At 41.7% G+C, this 22,599-nt stretch overlaps 1 protein-coding gene across 2 annotated transcripts in view; it reads left to right on the forward strand.

Moving 5' to 3' along the window:
- CSMD1 (CUB and Sushi multiple domains 1) overlaps nt 1-22,599 on the forward strand; it is a 2,098,967-nt gene that overhangs the window by 1,308,120 nt on the left and 768,248 nt on the right. For both annotated transcript variants that reach the window (XM_003940706.3, XM_074384178.1), the window contains exon 7: nt 5,026-5,103. In XM_003940706.3, coding sequence (XP_003940755.2) covers nt 5,026-5,103 — 78 coding nt within the window. The remainder of the gene's footprint in view (nt 1-5,025; nt 5,104-22,599) is intronic.

A 22,599-nucleotide genomic window follows, 5' to 3' on the forward strand; every position in this document is an offset into this window, starting at 1 on the left:
GATGTTTTCCTCCCTGTGTCCATGTGTTCTCATTATTCAGCAGCCACTTATGAGTGAGAACATGAGGTATTTGGTTTTCTGTTCTTGTGTCAGTTTGCTGAGAATGATCATTTCCAGCTTCATCCATGTCCCTGCAAAGGACATGAACTCATCCTTTTATATGACTGCATAGTATTCCAGGGTGTATATGTGCCACATTTTCTTTATCCAGTCTATCATTGATGGGCATTTGGGTTGGTTCCAAGTCTTTGCTATTGTAAACAGTGCCGCCTTTTAGACACTGAATCATATTATCTAATGCAGGAAAGTGCAGGTGTATTGAGAGCAGAAGATAGGACTTGGCTTCCTTAGAGAGGTCTTGGAAGCTCAGTGGGTCCTGAGGAATGTGGGCATCTGGCTGTGGGGGACCAGTACATGGGATGACAGGCAGGGATTCGGGAGCAGGCTGAGCTTTACCAGCAGAGGAAGAGGGCAGAACTCTCCGGCTTGAGAGGGCAGAGAAAGTAGTGGCAACAAGTAGAAATAATTATATTCATTTCTTACATTATTGTCACTTAAAAAAAATAATAACCCATTGTCAGTCAGGCACAGTGGCTCACACCTGTAATCCCAGCACTTTTGGACGCTGAAGTGGGTGGATCACCTGAGGTCAGGAGTTCGAGACCAGCCTGGCCAACATGGTGTGACACCATCTCTACTAAAAGTACACAAATTAGCAGGTAATGGTGGTGGGCACCTGTAATCCCACCTATTCGGGAATCTGAGGCAGGAGAATAGCTTGAGCCCGGGAGGTGGAGGTTGTAGTTAGCTGAGATTGTGTCACTGCAATCTAGCCTAGGCAACAAGAGTGAGACTTGTCTTAAAAAAAAGAAAAAAGAATCCATTATCATTCCAGCATAGTAACAGTTTCCTCAAATTTTTAAACAACCTACAAAAAGTTGGTTTTAACCTAACCCTTGAGAGATTATAATGAAGGCAGCTGCTGTAGAAGAAAAAAAGAAAAAACAAACTAAATGAAACAACAAACAAAATTGATGTATCCCTTAGGTACATTTATGGTTGTGTTTTTTGATCTTTTCCACCCTTAAACTAAAAATATTTCCCCCAGAATTTACCTTCCTAAATGCTGTTATGAGAAAAGAGATTGATCATACCAATTTCACGTTTTTGTTTGTTGGTTTGTGGGAATTTTTTAAATCTCACATACTACTGTGTTTGTGATGAGAAAACTTAACATCAACTCTCAGCAACTTTGAACAACACAGTAGATTTTTATTAACTATAGTCACTATGAGGTACCAGGGATCTCTTGAACTTACTCCTTCTGTCAAACTGAAATTGTCAATCTTTTGACCAGCATCTTTCCAGTTCCCCCAGCCCTGGCCCCTGGAGACCACAATCTATTTGAAATTGTTGAATATGAATTACTGAGGAATCATCTTAGCCAAGAGAAACCAGGGATTGTGAGACTAACTTTAGTGTGTACTGAATTTATCTTCCACAAAATAAGAAAAACACCTCATACAAAAAGTAGATAACTGTACTGACAAAATAAAGCTAAAAGGACGAAGCTCAGCTCTAAAGTAGATCTGATATTAGACACAAAAATTACCCTTTTTATCAATCACAAGAGATTTTTATCATTATTTCCAAGATGTGAGAATGAATGATTAAATAGATTAATTCAGGGGAAAGTACAGGCTATTGCAGGGATTTGCCATAGGTGCCTTACCTCAGCAGCTCTGGTTTTCTCCTCTCTCTCTCTCTCCCCCCCCCCCCCATTTTTCTCTCTCTCCTATTTCTCTCTCTCTCGTCTATTACTTTGCAAATGAAAATCGCTCTCTGCTCAGCTCTGAGGCAAGTTGGAAGGAGGAAGAGGAAGGTTGTGGAAGGAAGAAAAGAGGAGGACCCAAAGGAAATGTGGGGAGAAGTGTCTAGACACCTGGGGGACCCACGATGTACAAGTCACCTTCCTTTTTTTGTACGACGTCTCCAAGATTAGCAGAGCTGTCCAATAAGAGAATTACAGCTCAGGGAGCAGATCTTCTACAGCAGTGTAACACCATCTTATTGAAAATTAATAAATAAATACATATAGTCCCTGGTGGAAATTTAGCTTTACAGAGCATCAAACACTCATTTGCAAGAGTATGAGATTTATTAGCTTATCCAGCTCTCAGATCCTGTACCGTGATCATCCCCCAGAGATTACTGGAATTTCTGTTTCTATTCTGAGTGAATGGAGTTCTGTGTGTCTTATCTGTTTAGAGTGGGTGACATATGCTTGGAGTTTTATGCTCTTTATTATTTCCCATTGATTTTCCTGTTCGTTATTTATTGTGCATTCATCTCCTCTCTCTTGAGTAACTTCAAGATAAAGTTACTTCAGCACAAGAAAGTAGGGATGACGCATTTGCCATTTTGGATGAAAACATTGTCCTGGGTAGAATCTTGCCGAAGGCAGCTGAGTATGCAGCCAACTGCAGTAGTGGAAGCAGATTCCCCATCTCGTGTTCCCTTTCCTGTGGTATCGGTCACCACAACACGGAGATGAGGATGAGAAGAAACACAAATGAAGAGGCAGAAGAGGAGGGGAGGAGGACGTCAGGTGCTGTGGCTGCACCACTGCAAGTGACTCTCTGACAGTTGCTTAGTGCAGGTGCCTTTTGGACGGGGTTTGCCCTGGACTGGATGTTGTCAGCCTGGGAGGGGTGACTGTCTGTCTCTGGCATTTTCTCTGAGAGGGGCTGAGGATGGACAGTGACCCTCTGGCCAGCTCTTCCTTGGAGGGGGATCTAGATGGTCCATCTCCTTGTCTTCCATTTGTGAGCACAGTCAACACCAAGATCCCTGTGGTCCAGTCACGGTTCTAATGACAACAATTTCTTTGAGCCATGTAACCATGCTGGACTTACTTCCTTATTCCTAAGCCACACTATGGGGAAGAGCTCATCAAAGTTTTTGTTTTCCTTGCAGTCTCTCGCCTCTCCTTCTTACTTTTGTAAAATACCCAGGAAAAGTGCTTGTCTTCGTCTTTTTGGGCTGCTATAGGAAAATATCTAAATAGCCTAAAAATATTGAAAAAAAATCTGAAAAAGGTGTGTCATGTATGTGTAAAGCATATATAGCTATGAATCTATGTGGAAAGCCACTGTTTATGTTATCAGTAAGGCATCTAGGCTCTTTTCAGTTAGGTTTTTGGGGAAGCGAAAAGATATACGCAGGTTTTCGGCTGTTTGTGGTGGGAGAGCGGTCAATGCCCCAATCCTTGCATACTTCAGGGGTCCCCTGTATGTACTTCATGTCTATATAAATCTCCTTACATGCATGTGTATACACACACACACACACACACACACACACACTTTTACTATAAGGATTTACATGATTACGGAGGCTGACAAGACCAAAGACCTGCCAAGGGGTGAGTCAGCAAAAATAATAATAATAATGCTGTTTCAATTTAAAGCCCGTCCATCAGACAGGAAAGAGTCTTTCCTCCTCCAGGGAAAGCCAGCCTTTTGTTCTATTTGGGCCTTCAACTGATTGGACCAGGCCCACCACACCGGGGAGAGCCGTCTGCAATTCTGTCTGCTGATTCAAATGTTAATATCATCCGCAACATCCTCACAGACACACCCGGAATCTTGTGTGGCTCAATGCCTGAGCATCTCGCGGTGCAGTCAGGATCACACATAAAACTAACCCTAACACCTATTTGCACAGACAGTCAGTCTCAGAGGGAACTAACTCACCCAGGTCATGGAGCCACCGCGTCGTCAGCAAAGATTTGGAATGGATCTGCCTGCTGGCAGCTGCTGTAAGTCCAGTCTCAGATGGAGACCCCAGAAATGTTTCCATTGGCCTCTTAGTAAAGCCAAGTGTGGGGTTGCTTAGAAGAGCATAACATTTTATAACCACAAGATGCACCCCCCACGGTTTTTCATAAATGACAAAAAAAAAAAAACTTCCTAAAATGTTTAATGCAGGACCTAGTAACTCAAGAAACGTCTTTAACTCTTAGAATTATGAGGCACACAGGATCCTATGTGCCTTTTGCCCTGCCTGGAAAGAGTCTGGAGGGACCGGCAGTGTGCGGCGTTTTGTGGACAGCACTTGGAGCATGCCTTTCCTCTACTTGCTCCCCATCCTTATAGATTCGCTGAACTTTGTGGGAGCTGCACAGCAACATATTCAAGCTTTTGTACGTGGCATTTGAGGCTGGGGTATGGCAAATGACTGGGGCACTGTGTATGTTGTTTGTGCATGGGAATGAAACTCCTTGACCCTGAAACAGGACAGGGAGTGGAGTGTGTGGTGTGATAGGGAACGCTGAGAAAAGCCTCCTGAGAATGCAGTTTGAGTGTGTGCGAGGTCACAGGTGCCTCAGCAGCCCACCTCAGATGACCATCTACTAGGTGTTTGTAGTTAATACAAGCTCTTGCCATAAATACCCGGTGGACGGATGCTGGGGCAGACTCTCGCAGAAGAGCTACCTCCATCCCCGCTCAGCTGGAACTGTCTGGGTGTGTCATTCTTGGCGTTCACTTCAAGCTCTCAGCTCTGCAAACTTTAAATGACTAAGTGAACGTATGAATCCATGAATGAGCAACTGGCATTTTCATCTAAACTTTTTCATGAGTATAGCAAATTTAGACAACTCTGTAGTCAGGACGCATGCATCGAGAGAGTGATCTGTCTGAACACTTTTGGGAAACGATGATGATTTGTGGAGTGTGCCACTCCCACCGTGGATGGGACTGGATGAATAAGTCAACGGCAGCATGTGTCATTTTTAGCTTCTGACACTGTTTTTGTCAGACGCGACCCTGCTGCTTGATCGCCTCGCATTCATTGTTCACAAGCTCTTTGACGTCACTCGCTTGGTGTCATTCACCTCTTAGACCATTTTCCATTTTCAGGGGTTGACGGAAAGCAGTTACGACGTGGAATGCTGTGAGGATAAAGCATTGTTTTATGATCTCCAAGTCGTACCTACTAATGGCCTTGTTTTGTTTCTTCCAGTGAAAAAGGCGATTGAGTTGAAGTCGAGAGGAGTCAAGATGCTTCCGAGCAAGGATGGAAGCCATAAAAACTCAGTCTGTGAGTCCCTTTTCTTTCTGTATGGGGACCAGTACGGAGCGCGAAGGGGAGCAGGGGGGTGCATAGGGCAATGAAGGAAAGGCGATCTCACCCACTGCCTTCCCATTTTGTCTCTGCCTTCCTTTCTACATCCGAAAGTATTTTCTGGGAGAAAGAACATGCCCTGGCTCCACATGGTTAAGGAGGAAGGTTCTGGTGGTTCACATCTGCCCTGATCACCGGATGAGACTGGACCCTCCAGATGTGTCTCTTAAGTAAACGTGACACGGTTCAGCATTTTCATACCCATCTCTCTCTGTCCTAACACACTCCATTCACACCAGACTGATCTCTGGAGAGGAGAAGTCTGTTCTAGTCTTTTGTCTATGAAAATGTGATTGATCATTCACCGCCTGGAGAGCAAAATAGCTTTGGGGAAAGGCCTACATGCTTCCAAAGAGAAAACAAGATCTCAGACATGTGTGTCTTGCTGATGATATTGCATGTGCCCAGGACATGGCAGACACCCGATCAATAGCTGTGAGAGGAATGAAGGTGTCTGCCACACTTGCCATGCTGGTGCCTTTTCCTTGATGACCCCATCATCTCTCAGCCACAGGAACTCCTGGCATGCCTAGACTGTGCCATGGTGCTTCTCCACCAGAAGGGCCCTGTGTCACTTAGCTGAAAGCTGACAGCCTGTATGCCCCTTGGAGACCCGCTGTGCAGCCTCTTCTTTCTCTGCGGGTGCCCTCAGGTCTCCCCTGTTTATTCTCCCCCCACGGCCTTGCTCGTGTCGTAACAGTTACAGGATACCAGCTTCACTGTGGGTTTGCTTTTCTTACAAACAGGAGATGAGTATCCCCTACTGAGATACCAAGTGGGTCTGCCTTCAGTAGGGATCGTTTTCTGCTCAGGCTCCTTCTAGAACTTTCCACTCATTGGTTGTGTTTTCTCCATTGGGTTGCTTCCCTGGCAGTCTTCTCGTGTGATGTTTCCAGGCTTGCTCCGTGCGCGTGCCTGTCCCTGGTGTTTTGCCTCTGTGCATGCCGTTTCTCCATTGCCGAGGAGTGAGCGGAAGGGCGGGGATGGACATCTGAACTCCCTCGGGTCAGCCAGCTCTGTTTCCATCTGCATGCTAGAGCAGGTTTTATATGCAACAAATATTCTGCTGAAAAGTAAATAAAAACAAAATCAAAAACTTTTTAAAACGATGCTGTAGATTGACCTACATCGTCAACACTTTAGGGTTTTCTGACAATGGCTTGTGAGATGGTAATTCATAGTCTGTGCTCAGTCCTGTGCAGGTTGGGAGGACAGAGAGATAAACCTGTCCCCTGGGCCTCAGAGACGGGCAGGAGCCACCACATTCTGACTAACACTCTGGTGCTTACAACTCTCCCCCTTCCAAGAAAACAAAATCAATCCCTATAAATGATTGTATGGCACTTTCTATTGAATAGACACAGCCAGTCACCCTTTAATGAAATTAGACTGAAAACGGATGGGAAAACTCAAGGGAGATAAAACAGAAACAGCCAAAGGAATAAAGGCTTTGGGTTTTTTTTAAAAAAATACAATTTTAATACTTTGATATTGTTAACTTTTACTGTAGAATGTTCTGTAGAGGAAGATACAGTATTACAACATTTTGAAAATGATTTTTATGATAAAGCCCTGAAGAAGTGATCAAACGTTCAATGTAGAACCACATATCTGGTGAAACTCTTATTTAAATCAATATCATGTCTGATATTCGATCACTTGGGCCTCAGATGTTTCTGCTGTTGTAGCATTTAGGCAGAGCTTTTTTTTTTTTTTTAATAAGGAGAATATCTCTTCTATCTTCATCTGAACACAAATTGACATATGCATAATGACTCCTTTGGTATTGGAAAGCGTTCTGTCCTTCCTTTTGGCAGTTTTTAACTACTTTTTTGTCAGATATGGGAATTAATCATTAGTGAAAATGAGGAATGGAAACCGTGAGCCTTCTAGGGCAAGGAAGATGATCAATGGTAATGCGTTATTCTGGAGAAAGGTGTGACAGAGAAAATGAAATTGGTTCACCGAGGAGAGGACATAGGGTTTGAAGTGCGAGTGGCAAGGATTCCATAGCTGTGCACGTGTGTGCCTTATTCAAGTTCAAATGTCATCGCTTACAAGATTATGAATAAAATAGTAATCCTTTCCACAGGGTTGCCACGCAGATCAACCGAGAAATGTTTAAACGGCCCGTTCCAGCGTGTGGCATGCAGTGGGTGTTCTGTACATCTTAGGAGCCTTCCATATGAAAATGGAGGGAGTGAAGCACGCGGGGTGGAGGGCAGGGGAGGCATGCCCACGCCAGGTCACGTTCCAGCCCGTCCTGCGTGCCTGAGCCATTGTGCCCCAGCCCCGTTTTCTCTGTCAGCTCCTCATGAATCCCTTGGTGTCTGCAAGAGATTGCATGTGAAGGTGCCTTATGTTCTTGATACCCACGGTGATACTGGCTGCACAGATGCCTGTTGCTGACGTGAGGATTTTGTCTTCTGTCCACAGGGAGAGAAGTGCTGGGGCCTTCAGTGGAGGCCTCATTCCGTTTCAAGCCATTCCACTAACTTGAGTCTCTCCACTTCTGCTTCACCCCAAGATCCAGGTTCCTCTGGGAGACCACAGCTCTTGATATTCTGGAGATTAGGTCCAAGCACACAAGGCTCTCTTGCAGAAATGATGTAATCATTTCCCCAACTAAGGGTTTTGTTGTGGATATGGCAAAATCGTTTATGGGAAATGTCTAGCTCAGGGTCTGTTAGCTGTTGGTCCACAACCCCCTCTGTTTACTTCCATCTTAGTATTTTTTTATTCTGTAAGTTGGATGTTTTTGTTTGTTTAGGATCTTTCTTCCTCACGAGACTCGTCTTGGAGTAAAGTAACAGCAGCGGTCAGGGAATTATCTGTTCACTGTAGAGTGGAGACTGTCCTGTTAGGAAGTTTTCATCCAGTGCTGCCTTCACTAAAGCCAGACAGGGGTGGACCCTGCTAGAAGCTCCTGTATTCTGCCCATGGGAAGCACCGGGGCATGCATGGGAGGCTGAGCTGCCTCCTGCGGTCCCCTCAAGCTGGCTCTGCTCCAAGGCACAAAAACCAAAGGTCACAGCTCTTTGCAAAGGGAGACCTTATGCGTTCCTCTCCCTCTGGATTTCAGCACCAAGTTTTGCCCCTGTTGCCTCCAGCCTAGAAAGCGGTCACAGCTCAGTGATGATTCCTTCCCAACCCACTGCCCTGTCTCCGGTAGTATCCCCAGATTGACTCGTTTCTAAGCAGAGCCTTTGAAAGTAGTGCTGCCTTACTGGGTTCTTCTCCAAACAACATCTGTTTCCTGGTAGGACCCTGTCATGGTGATAGAAAATGTTCAAGGTTTTGGTGAACCAAAGAGGGCAAGTTCCACCCAAAGATCCATATGTTAAAAAATAAAAATAAAAACCAACACTGGGCAAAGCAAGAAATCCCTGTCCTCTGACTGTATCAGATTCACCCAAAGGCCTGTTCACTATTACCCTCACCCCTGCTCCCTGTCGGGGCATCAGCTATGTGTTCAGGAAGTGCAGGAAGAGAAAGAGACACTGGCAGAGAATGGGAGAATTTCTCTGACGCCCTCAGGAAACCTGCAATTTGATGATGAAACAGGTCAGGGTCACAGGCCAGCTGCTTCTCCAAGGACCAGCCTTCACTGTCTACCTAAGTGATTTTTCCTTTTTTTCTGCCACAGTGATGGAGGAATGCTCTAATTATAAGATTTAAGAGGGTTAACTATTTTTGGTTTTGTTTTTTGAGATGGCATTTTGCTGTGTTCCTCTGTTACCCAGGTTGGAGTGCAGTGGCGTGATTCAGCTCACTGCAACCTCCACCTCCTCAGTTCGAGTGATTCTCCTGCCTCAGCCACCCAAGTAGCTGGGGGTATAGGTATGCATCATCATACCTGGATAATTTTTTTGTATTTTTAGTAGAGATAAGCTTTCACCTTGTTGGCTAGGCTGGTCTCGAACTCCTGACCTCAGGTGATCTGCCTGCCTTGGCCTCCCAAAGTGCTGGGATTACAGGTGTGAGCCACCATGCCCAGCCCACGCTCTGTATTTTTTAATGATGGTAATAGTAGATGCCATTCCTTCTCTTCTTCTGAGCATTCTCCTTGGCAGAAACCAGTTTTAGTAGCTCTCAGTGTGAGGATTCTAAGGAAGATCATCTGTGGGTACCCTTTGAACTCCAAAATAGATACATCTGTAGGAAGAGAGATAGCAAAACATTGGTTGTTATTTTTGAACTAGATATTTTTCCCCATGTAATGTTAAAGACAAATGACTTTACCAATTCGATATTGATCTGTTGTAGCTCACTCAGATGAGCTGATGGCACATTCTGTGAATGGAGGAGCATTTGTAGTTACAACAGTTTATAGCTATGCGGGATGGGACAGTTAACCCACAACCATTATTTAATAAAAAGCTGAACTTTTTTAAATGTGGAAAAATAGAGCAATATAACACATTGCTTTTATGCCCCTGGGAAAAATAACAACAGAAATTTATAAAATAAATTCCCCTGGAATTCTCCTATATTCAACCATAAACCATTCATTTCCTTGCCCTTTGTTTCTGTTGGGCAATCAATGTTTTCTTACCTTGAAAAAAAAAAAAAGACCTCAAGGAAAACAGTATGATATTCATCCCAAGTTTCCAAAGAGACAGTCCAGTTAATGAAAAGCAATTGATCAAATCTTGTCCCTCATAATGACATACGGTGGTTCCATTCCCCTCTGGCTTTTCTTGTGGCTCAGACATAATTTGGAAGGGCAGATTTTAAAACTTGTAGCTCTGTTTTTAAAATGCTACATAAAGTGATTTCTCAACAACTGTATACCCTGAATGATGTAATCCTAACTGGAGAATGGTTGGATTTGTCTTTTTTAAATGGCCTGACTGGTTAAACCATTTTCCAAACACACTTTAGAAAATAATTTTTCATTTGTAAATTTATCCACTTATAATTTCAGTATTTGTAGTTTTAGTTGCCTTAAGTTTTAAAGAATTTATGAACAAATAAAATATGCTAGTGGGTAATCTTCTCTTAATTGTTAAATTCCAATATGCTGGAAAAGAAACAAGGTTTAATTCTACGTCCTGAAGAGTCTCTTGCCCTCATGCCAACCTCTGCGTTTAGGATCATAACCGACACCAACAGAGTTCGGTAGAGCCCAGGAACAGACGCCAGCAGCAGTGCCCTCTCTGGGATCTGTGGAAGCTGAGAGAAGGGAAAAGAGAGGCCATGCATTTTCATGGCTAGGGCCACGATGAGAAATTTAAAAAGGGAGAAAACCATCTCACTAATGTTCATCTTCGGAAGGTTGACCCTAGATGACCCACTTCCAGAATGTGCTGAGGCAGATTACCTGGGCTCAGATGCATTTCTCTTCAGAAGCCCAGAACTTTCTCTCCAAGGCTTACTTGGGAGTCACGGTGGTATCCAACAGGTGCCTGTCTTATTCTTACTTGTCACAGAAGAAGCCTGTGACTTCCACCGTTCAGTCCCTAGACCTTCACGCCACCCCTCTCTCTGGCCCATTGGTGAGTCCTGGCTGCTCTCAAACATATGCCAAGCCTTTCTTGTCACCTCCAGAGCACCATCACCCCTCACCTGTCTCGTGGCATCAACCTCAGTCTCTTCCTGCCCTCATAGGGCCCTTCCCTGCAGCCAGAGGGATCTGGGTGAAACATCAGTAGAACTACATCTTTTTTTCATTCCAGGCTCTCAGCAGTTTCCCATCACAGGGAGAATGAATCCAAATTCCTTATGACAACCCAAAGACCCCCTTTCCTCCCACCCTGGCATCCTGGTCCTCTTGACTTCTGGGCTGTTTCTTTTCTTTTCTTTACTATACTTTCAGTTCTAAAATACATACGCAGGACGTACGGGCTTGTTACATAGGTACACACGTGCCATGGTGGTTTGCTGCATCCATCACCCTGTCATCTACATTAGGTGATTCTCCTAATGCTATCCCTCCCCAATACCCCCACCTCCTGCTATCCCTCTCCTAGTCCCCGACCCCCTGACAGGCCTCAGTGTGTGATGTTCCCCTTCCTGTGTCCCTGAGTTCTCATTGTTCAACACCCACTTATGAGTGAGAACATGCAGTGTTTGGTTTTCTGTTCTTGTGTTAGTTTGCTGAGAATGATGGTTTCTAGCTCCATCCATGTCCCTGTAAAGGACATGAACTCATCCTTTTTTATGGCTGCATAGTATTCCATGGTGTGTACATGCCATGCTTTCTTTATCCAGTCTATCATTGTTAGGTATTTGTGTTGGTTCCAAGTCTTTGCTATTGTGAACGGTGCACCAGTAGACATACATGTGCATGAGTCTTTATAATGGAATGATTTATAATCCTTTGGGTATATACCCAGTAATGGGATTGCTGGGTCAAATGGTAGGTTTCTGGGCTGTTTCTTAAGGACATTGGACACACACCACTCCAGGGACTTTGCTCTCCTCTCTCCTCAGCCTGAAACAATATCCCAAGGAAGCCATGTCCTCCCTTACTCACATCATTTCTTAAAACTAGCTTTCTCTGGCCACTATCGCTGATCAACCTACCTAAATGGCACGTATCTTGAACACCCACAACTTTGCCCAACCCTGCTTAGGTTCTGAGATCAGGCATATTCGGGGTGGTATGGCCATTGACTTGAGCATTCACAGCCTCTGTCTTCTCCTGATACTTGCTCTGTTTTTGTGTTTTCTAATTTACCATATCACATATATCATGCACATATGTGTGTGTTAATACACATACTTGTATGTGTATCATACACACATAAACTAACCCTGTTCATTTCATATCTCCCGTGTCCCTAGTAGAATATAAACTAAACTCCACATGGGCAGGTACATTTTCTTTTATTTAATTATTTTTTAAATATTTTTCCCTAAGTTATTGGGGTACAGGTGGTATTTCGTTACACGAGTAAGTTCTTTAGCCTTGATTTGTGAGAGTTTGGTGCACCTGTCACCCCAGCAGCATACACGGCACCGTAGTGTCTCTTATCCCTCGCTCTCCTCCCACTCTTTGCCACAAGTCCCCAGATTCCACTGCATCATTCTTATGAGGTATATTTTCTGCTGTGTTCTCAGATCTCTATTAAGAATTTATAAGAGTCCCAGGAACACAACAGATGCTCAGTGAGTGTCGAATTGAATAACACAGGATGCAGTTATGGGATGGCATGTCGTGTGGGAAGAGGATGCTCATGTTTTTCTTCAATTAGGTTTTGATATTTCACGTCTTCACTCACACATTCCACAGTCCCTTGTTGAGGAGCATTCAGAAGCTGTCATAAGAATGATCAGTGTCTGCTCCTTCCCCAGGGGAAATTACAGTCTGGTGGTGCTTCAGATCACCAGTAAATATTTGTCACACAAAGTGCTGTCATAAAGGTAGCAACATTTATTGACGATTGGGTTAAAATGGAAATTCACTGTCTTTCAAAATATTAGTTGATCAACCCATAAAATATAGAAATCTGTAGAACTAAAGGATGAAAAGCCATAGGAAAGCAGGGGCCATGTGAGATGTCACCAGGTCCTTTTTAAGGAACCTACTCAGTGGCTGAAATGTCTTATTTATAGATGTTTACTAGATACTGGCTAAAAAAAAACCTGTGCCCGTTATCAAAATGACACGTATTATATGGAAAAAAAGCACAAGCAATTAAATAATTCATCAATGTCAATAAAACACAGTACTTTCAGAATCATTATACCCACTGCCTGCAAGGAAACTGTAAAATTATGAGAAATTATTCACGTTTCTGTCACAAGGTGATAGCAGCTGGTAATAAAAACTAATTGTCAGTCTAAATTGTGTGCTCTACTCAGTCAGAAAACGCGCTGTAATAGACTCGTTTTCCTCCATCCCACTGCTGAAGGAGTTCATTTGTTACTGAGTCAGTGAGGGAGACATGCTTCCTCTTCGGAAGGTCATTTGAAGAATGTCAGTGAACTGCATCCTGGCTTTCTGCAGAGTGCTTCCCCCGATCCAGAGCTTGAGGTGGGATATGCGGGCAAGGAGAGTGGGATGGAGGGAAAGAATAGAGTGAGGACCTTCATCAGTCTGTGTGCCTGACTTAGCACCCAGGACACCAGGGAACAGAAGTTGTAAGCCATCCCCTAATCCTATCAATTGCAAATGATGCTCATGTAGTTTCAAGCTTGGAAACTTTGTTTCAGAAATCATTTCCAACAGACATTTTCATCGGGCTGTAATTTTCCAGATAACCAGATATATTTTCTCTCTATTAGTGTGCACTGGGGTAATCTTTGGTGATGAGTATGATTCGCTTTACTCATCTATGAGAAACACATTTTGTTTCACAATAGTATTGTTAAGGATACCAGGTGTGTTACTAGATTGCCAGGAATGCCTCTCATCATCAGGTCTTGCTCTTAGGGACATGACCGCTGTGTTAGGAATGTGTGATTTAACTGAATGGTAGTTGACCAGAGTGATTTGTAATACTGCTGCAGAAAGAGGCATGCCTTCTAATCCTCATGCCAGATTTTCAGCACTAAGTGCTGTAGATCTTGCTTTAAAGCAGATTTTGACGGAGAGAAAAATAATAGCCCCATTAACCTCTAACAGTAGTATAAAGGCTTAATAAAACAAGAAGGATAATTGCTCTAATCTACTTTGCTCCATCATAAAATGTAATAATTTGGAGTTTTGCAACTGTTAAAGACCTTGTTTTCTTAGCAAAGATCTCTCTCCATATAACATGAGTATACTAGATGGTATAAATCGCTTCATCAATCAGGTAAGTAAATTATGCTTGCAGTTTCTAAACCAGGGCTTTGTCACTGCAGGAGCTAAAATATCTTTTAAAATGCTATGGAAAATATTGCTGTGGAAGGGATTGCTGTCTAGATACATTTGAGAAGAACAGTATCACTGGTAACTAGAAGCAAAACAAGATGGTTCATCAATTATTTATCATACCATTTACAGGATATAATTTTTTAAATAACTGGGGAAAAAAAGGTCTATTAAAATACATGAAACAATATATAGCCGGATTGGATTATACGTGGTTAAACTGAGTTATAGCCATAGAAGTAAAAGGCTTGTCAAATGGTTTCAGCATACAATTAACGAATATAATTGATTCACTAAAGGGAAAAACTCACTTTGCAAAATGACCAGAGAGTGCATTCTTTTACTTTAAACAGTGAGCGGGAAACAACCAGGAGATGATGGCAGACCTAAAAGAATAAATTTTAGCATTTTCACCACTAGAAGTGCAATGCAACACATGGGTTTTCATCAAATTTTAGAAAGGAAAGTAACTGAATCACTTTCTCTTCCTGTGTAATTGGATGAGAAAAAGTCTGAAACTCCAGAGGAGCCTGAATTATTCATGTCTGGTGTCCACACAGTCACGGTTCCAGCCGCAGTCAGAAGAGAGGGAACCGCTATTTTGTTGCAATGAAATCATCTTACTTGATCAAGTCTTTGTTCCTGAGTAACTTCAGTCAGAAACTTTAGAAACTAAACTAGTTCATCGAGGCCTCTTTATCAATTAAAGCATTCAGTTTCATACACAAGGAAACTAGGTGAGCAAGACAATTAGCCTTGATATAAACATAGCGAAGACACCGAGAGTTAAATATTAACATGAACTCAGATGATCAAGGGGAATTCAGACAAAGTACACCTCTCTTAAGGCTCGTTTTATTTAAAGCACATTTTAAAGGTGTAAGAAGAAAATCAAAACTATTTTTTGATTTAATCCTTTCATTAGAGTGCGTATAGAATTACAGAATCATGAAATTGAAATTGACTTCCATTTTCCAGGGAGAAATCAGTTTGCCCAGACTTAAGAATTCAGCCTCACTGAATGAAAAGTTTCAAAAAAAAAAAATGAGTCAACTTAGACTAAATGGTGACGATGCTGGTTATTGAAGACCTAGCGATGTTGGGCCTGCAATTATTCATGGCGTCAGGAGAAGCTACTACCTTGCTTCTTCCCTCAATGGAAGAAGACCATAAACACAGTCACCAGAACCCATGACCTGTTGGATCCTGGGCCCCTTACTGTCTGCAGTCCCAAATTCTGTGGGCCACATGGCCCATAGATAGAAGGCAACGCACCTGATAAAGTGCTCTCTTTCATCAGTCCATTTTCATGGGAGTTCAAATGAGCTGCACTAATAGAGAACTAAGGGAATTTAAAAGATGGAAATTAATTTTAATTCAAATGATAAAGAGTAAAAGAAATATATTTTACAAGCTCCTATTGACCTTTTTCAATATTCTTGACCTCTGCTTTCTCACTTGATCCTATACTTTTAGGATTAACATGAACAATTGGGTTTCCCTTACAGACTGTCATCTTATCTGCAAAATGGAAGAGCTTTAATATAAATCAGGTTTGTGTCATAATGACATTTAAATCTTCAAAAGTTCTCACTTTTTTTCTGATCTTTCCAAACTAATTACTGCACTAATTGGATTAAATTAGATAATTTGATTACAGTGAATGATGATATTTATTTGGTTTAACCCTTGTTTGGTCATATCCCTTGGATTCAATGCATTTACATTATATTCATAGACAACAGATGCCAAGAATCACTCCATAGTGGTTTGTGTGGAGAAGAAAAATAAGTCATATTTTAAGATATATGAAAGTATACAGCAAGTCCAGGAGATACTGGGTAATTACAAAGAGTACTGGCTAATCACAAGGAGTTCAGGGTAATTACAAAGAGTACTGGCTAATCACAAAGAGTCCTGGGAAATCACAAAGAGTACTGAGTAATTAGTGCAGTGCTTTGGACATGGAAAGCACCATATTTTGCAAGCACTTCGTATTATTGTTATTATTAGAATACTTGCAGGAAGTGCAATTTGCCTGTCTAAATTGCCTGTTTTATGGTTTGAACTGCCAGTTTGAAAGGCATATGGAATAACATCAACCATGTGACGTCCAAAGAAGATACTTTCATTACGTATCTGGAAAAATCATGGCTTCAAGTGAAAATTCAAGATAGCTGATATGTAGGGAATATGTCATCCCCTGTCCCCCATGAGAAACTCTTAGCAGCTTTTTTTATGTGCAAATATTAAAATGGACGGTCTTGTGCAAGTCTCTACATTTCTGATACTGGAAAAAACTATCCCGTCTCTTCAGGTGTAGTTTTTGGAAAGGCTGATTTGTCTTGCTTTTATAAAGATAGAAAATAATTAGAAGAATATCAAATGTGTTCAATGAATGCATTTTGTAAAAAATATAGTGGTAATTTCTGTGAGATGAAAAAAATGCTATTTTAAATTGGAAAAGTGTTTGCTTGTTGATTTACAATCTAAATTCAGTCCATCATGTATTGAATGTCCTCAGACTAGAGTTTAGCTATCATCCGTCCTTTCAACCAAACTGCCATTTGACTAACTGTTAAACACAATTTGCTAGAATCTTTTTAACAATTATTTATAGCATATTTTGGCCTGAATTTCCTCATTGGATGCTTTTGTAAAACTTATGAACATTTTCCTCCTGTGCTATCATCCTTCAAGATAATATTATTCTTTTATTTGCTGGAAAGCAATGAGCAAGTATTATATGATGGTTCTCTTCTGTATCTGCGATAAACTCTTAATTATCATAAGATAAAGCCAGACTTGTGTTTCTCAGGATTTTATATTAATATTCAATCTTAAGAGAATTAATTGGCGTATACTTAATAAAAGTGAGGTTAGCATGTTAAGTAATTCTTTTTCTGTGTTGTTACTTGACATTTCTTATGGGAAATTAAGTGTTTTTTGGAAAAGGGCATTAGCTTGCAAATTCTCCATCACAGCACTATAATTTTAGTTGGATTCGTATCCTTGCCAATGTTCCAAAGTCTTCCAGCATTTACTGCATCTGTAAGAGAAACATGATTTTCAGACGGTGTCTTAAAGGTCCTTGGAAAATATTCCTCTGTGCTTCTATAATATCCTTGTACTACACTTCTTCAATAACCACACACATACACACAACGCACACACCTATACCCAACACACACACAAAACAATACCCCAACACACACACAACACACACCTATACCCCACACATACAACACGTAATACCCCAATACAGACAACTAAACACAACTTACATACCCAACACATACACACACCTGTACCCTACACATGCAACACACACGCAGTAACAACACACACTCAACACACATCTATACTCAACACATACGACACACACATAGGGCACATAATACACCCCAGCACACATACAACACATACACACCGTAACAAAACACACACACCATAACAAAACACATACCCAACACATACTCACATTTTCTAATTCCCTTTATGTTTTTTCTCTTTATATCTTTTCATTACCTAATAACTACATCTATGTATACATTTATCTTGTCTATTGTGTCTCTCACAGAATAAGGGTGGGGATTTTGGTGTTCCATTCACTGTAGAACTGTGTTTGAGACATTATTAGGCTCAGACATATTATATCATAGAATATGTATAATGAATGAATGAATCTCCAGGCAGCTGCCTCCTCCCATAATTTGACCAGCAATTTCAGTATCAAGTCCCATTATCAACACCTGGCTAAGTCAGCCCACACACAATCATCAGACTTCCCCACAGTACTGATTCATTGACTCCTAACCAATTTTACTCACTATAGCAAATTACCGGATACAGAGTGGGTCACTGTATCCATTAGTGTCTATTTATCTCTATCTATGTATTGATCTGTATTCTAAGTATAGAATAAATGTATGCCTGATCATTGCTAAGAACTTTAATATTATAAGCCTTCTTTAGAGTTCACCAATATAATGTTAAAGTTATTTTCAATAATAAAGAAGTCATATCCAAGTTAATCACACAAAAAACAGGCCAGGTGCAGTGGCTCATGCCTGTAATGCTCGCTTTGGGAGGCCAAGGCAGGGGGATCACTTGAGGTCAGGTGTTCGAGACCAGCCTGACCAACATGTAGAAACCCCATCTCTACTAAAAATGCAGAATTAGCCGGGCATGGTGGCTCATGCCTGTAATCCCAGCTACTTGGGAGGCTGAGACAGGAGACTCACTTGAACCTGGGAGGTGAAGGTTATAGTGAGCCAACATTGAGCCATTGCACTCCAGCCTGGGCACCAAGAGTGATATTCCAACTCAAAAAAAAAAAAAAATGAACAAAACAAACAAGCAAACAAACAACAGGATCACTTTTTTTACCCCTCTCTTTTGATAATTGAATGGCATTTATTTTTTAGGATATAAAGATCAAACTACCATTAGAATATTAACATTTGTCCAAAGCAACAATACTAATGCCTAATAATATTGTGTCATGCACATTAGAGTTCAGACGTCTCAGAATTGCCTACAGTAAAAGGCACATGGACATAAGACTGCGTGTTTCCCTCAGAAAAGTTCACTCTCAGAAATTGTTGTGGCCAGGTGCGGTGGCTTACACCTGCAATCCCAGCACTTTGTGAGGCCAAGGCGGGCAGATCATTTGAGGTCAAGAGTTCAAGACCAGCCTGGCCAACATGGTGAGATCCCATCTCTACTAAAACTAAAAAAATTAGCCGAGTGTGGTGACACACCTGTAATCCCTACTACTCGGGAGGCTGAGGGAAGAGGGAACACAGGAGGTGAAGGTTGCAGTGAGCCAAGATCTCACCATTGGGCTCCAGCCTGAGCCACAGAGCAAAACGCTATATCAAAAAAAAAAACGAAAAGGAAGAAACTGTTGTTAAAGTATAAATGATGTCTGGTGGCCAGGGTCGAATGAGGCATGTTAGAGGTGACAAACGCTGAAGAGAGCAGTGAGTCTCTTTGCCTGAGTCTCTTTTTTTGTGGTTGTAACTTCGAGTTCGGTGAGGTGTATATGAATTGCCGTGATGTTGGCGAAATCTCAGGATAGTAACTAGGCGGGCTGTGAAGGATTTTGCCCCAGGGCACTGAGGCGTATAGCGTACAACAATATACAGTCAGGAGAGACAATCGTGTGGGGTCACGGTCATTAGTAGCTAGAGCAGGAGACAGGGATGCAGGGGCTTCCCCAGGCCTCTCCAGATGAGTCAGATGATGAGTGTGATGCTGACTGAGACCTGACCTGGAGCAGGGAAATCACTGAGTTAACAGCTCTGCTGACGATGAGACTAGATCCCAGGTGTGCTGTCTCAGGAGCTGCACAAAGACCATCATTCAGGGGAGAGAAATGAGAGCCGTTGATTAAAATAATGTTAGAGTGTGTTTTCACAATGGAACATGCCTAATCTTGAAGTCATGTAAGAGATTCAAATTCTGTCTGAAAATATTAGAGTTACAGACTTTCTTTTGTTCTATTTTTAGATCACTGCCACTGCCTCTTTTTTTTATATATAAACCAAGGAGAAATATTTTTAAAATGACGTTGAGCCTCATTTCCTCAAATTCTAAAATAGGGATAATATTTGCCTTATAGGGTTTTCTTTATTTGTTACATTGCTATGAAAACAGCCTAGTGGCTGCCACAAAAGGGCACTTAGGAACAATATCAGTCAGTCTATATTTTTGTTTGGATAGAAGCCAAAGGCTGGAAGATTTGAAAGTTATGTGTAAATACAGTGATTCATTCAGGTAGGTCCTGAGCTTCCCCTTAGGCTCTATCAAGTTTGTAAGTGCTTTGCATTGAAACAGGAATTACAGACTGCGTTGTGTGCAGGTGGTGTTAATCTTCTCTTCATTGATACAGTCTTGGTTTTGTTTTGTTGTTTTTTGTGTGTTTTTAGACAGAGTCTTGCTCCGTCACCCAGGCTGGAGTGCAGTGGCATGACCCTGGCTCACTTCAACCTCCGCCTCCTGGGTTCAAGTGATTTTCCTACCTCAGCCTCCCAAGCAGCTGGGATTACAGGGGCCTGTCACCACACCCCACTAAATTTTTGGATTTTTCATAGAGATGCGGTTTCACCATGTTGCTCAGCCTGGTCTCAAACCCCTGACTGCAAGTCATCCACCCTCCTCGGTCTCCCAAAGTGCTGTGATGCAGGTGTAAGCCACCAAGCCTGGCCCACTGATACAGTTTTTTTAGAGGATGTCCCCATCTATGTTACAGAGTAAAAGGTACTTTAGTACCAGGGTAATGATGAAACCCCTCACTATTCCCTGCCCCCACACACAAACATACATTAACTAGTCAAATAATAGGGTTAACTTCTACCTTATTTGAATTAATTCATTTATTTTATTAAATGTGTGTATTGTTATTATTTAATTTATTTATTCATTAAGTAATTAGACCACCTATTCAAAGAATTTTGCTAGTTTGGAAAGTTAAAACGTGTCTATTCTATTTTTTTTTTAATAAAGTAAACTTTATCTTGTAACAGTAAGTAAACATTTAAGAGTATCTCAGTACAGACTGTGGCAAAGACGTATCAGCTATGGGTTATATGTAATTAACAGCCTTCCTACTACTCCACTCACCCCCTAGGGACAAACAAGCTAATGAAAGAATATTCTGAGAGTGGAAGTTATGATATCATCACAGTGCCATTGAATCATGTCTCATTAATGTAGAAACACGTGCAAGGTTTGGCTACTTGAAAAGTAGATGAAGAAAATAGAAAAGTAGACTAAGAGTCTATTTGGAGGTGTCCCCCAACTAGTAGAGACACTGCATTTCCTCACAAGTTGAGAAGCCTTGAACACACCTGCGATAGAAATTGCTTTAAATATGTTATTAAAGGCTAGCAAATTTTAGATTCAGGGAATTTTTGTTTTGTTTTGTTTTGAGACAGAGCCTCATTCTGTCACCCAGGCTGCCATGCAGTGGTGCGATCAGGGCTCACTGCCACCTCCTGGGCGCAAGCAATCTTTCTGACTCAGCCTCCTCCCAGGTAGCTGGAATTACAGGCATATGCCACCATTCCCAGCTAATTTTTGTATTTTTTGTAGAGACAGGGCCTTGCTGTGTTGCCCAGGCTGGACTCAAACTCCTGGGCTCAAGTGATCCTCTTGCCTCAGCCTCCTAAAGTTCTGGGATTATTAGATATCAGCCACTATGCCCGGCTTAGATGATTGTTTGGATTATATTTATTATTCTTTTATGTTTGCTAAAGCAGGAACTCCATTTAGCCACCACCCTTACCTTGTTAAAATATTAGGCATAGGGCAGTACTTACTGGTGACATTGTAATGCACCTTTACTGCTTGACTAATGAACATGATTATTTGCAGCTTTATTGAATTTGAATCAATATCCCTATGAAATGCTGGAGGAAATATCTGATTTAGAGCTTGTGTTCTTTCTGAACTCAGTAGTTTAGAGTCATGGTGTCTCCAGTGAATAGATTATAACTTTGTCAAAATCTATGGCTCTGGGCCTCTCTTTTACTTATTGATCATTTTTCTATCTCTCAAAAGGGGTTAAATATAGCACTTTATTCCCAGGGTTGATGTGACAATTCAAGGAGATGACTCACGTAAGGTGTTCATAACCAGGAGTGCCACATAGTAAGCACACTCTAAATATTTCTGTTGAGTGGACTAAGAGCGAACTTCACTGTCCTTAGATGAATGTTGAAGACCAAGTCAATGGAAATAGCTCCTCCAGGGACAGAAGCAAATGGAAAGGGTGTGAGCAGAGTGAGCGAAAACCAAAACCACTTTCCTGTCTTCAGAAATCTGTAATTACTTACCTGTCCTGCCATTCCCTTTATTCCTGGAACATTTTATAACCAAAGGAGACTGTGGCATTTCAGAGGGCATAAACAAGGGCAGTACGTGGGAAGGACAATACAGGAGGTGGCTTCGTCCAATGTTAGTCACAGGCCGCTGGCATGACTGACTTCGTGGTAACGGTGGGTGCGTTAGAAGGGAGGGAAGTGTGTAGGAGCCTTGTCTGCAGCTCCCTGAGCGTCATGACATGTTCCCAGCCTTAGAGCACGTGGTCTCACAACTTGAACCAAAGCGTGCAGTTGTGTGGTTGCTGTTATTTTCTCATTTTATGATGGGCTGGGAATAAGTGTATCAATCAAATGTTTACTAAGATGGCCCTTAGAATACTGCTTATAAAATCAGAATATTGCGCATAATTCTATGCAGAACCTCCAAAGTGAAGAAACCCTTTTCAGTTTTGTAATATTTCATTCTTTTAATTTATGTAATTTCAACTTTTTAAAAACTTAACTTTGCTCCTTTGTCAGAGATCTATGTGGGTCTATTTCTGACCTCTCTATTCGTTTTAATTGATCTATGTCAGTTAATTAACCAGTGATACGCTGTTTTATTTACTACAGCATTACAGTATACTCTAGCATGTCAGAATCTGTACAGTGCTGCAGTTTCACTAGAAACCTTTAAATGTAAATACTTTTTAACTGAGGAGAAAGAGAAATTCAGAGTATCCTAGAGAAGTATCTCAGAAGCGCCACTAGATCTCATTTCACTGAAGCATCTAGAATTTG

Source organism: Saimiri boliviensis, chromosome 13, assembly GCF_048565385.1.
Source record: "Saimiri boliviensis isolate mSaiBol1 chromosome 13, mSaiBol1.pri, whole genome shotgun sequence".
NCBI classification, from domain to species: Eukaryota; Metazoa; Chordata; class Mammalia; order Primates; family Cebidae; genus Saimiri; species Saimiri boliviensis.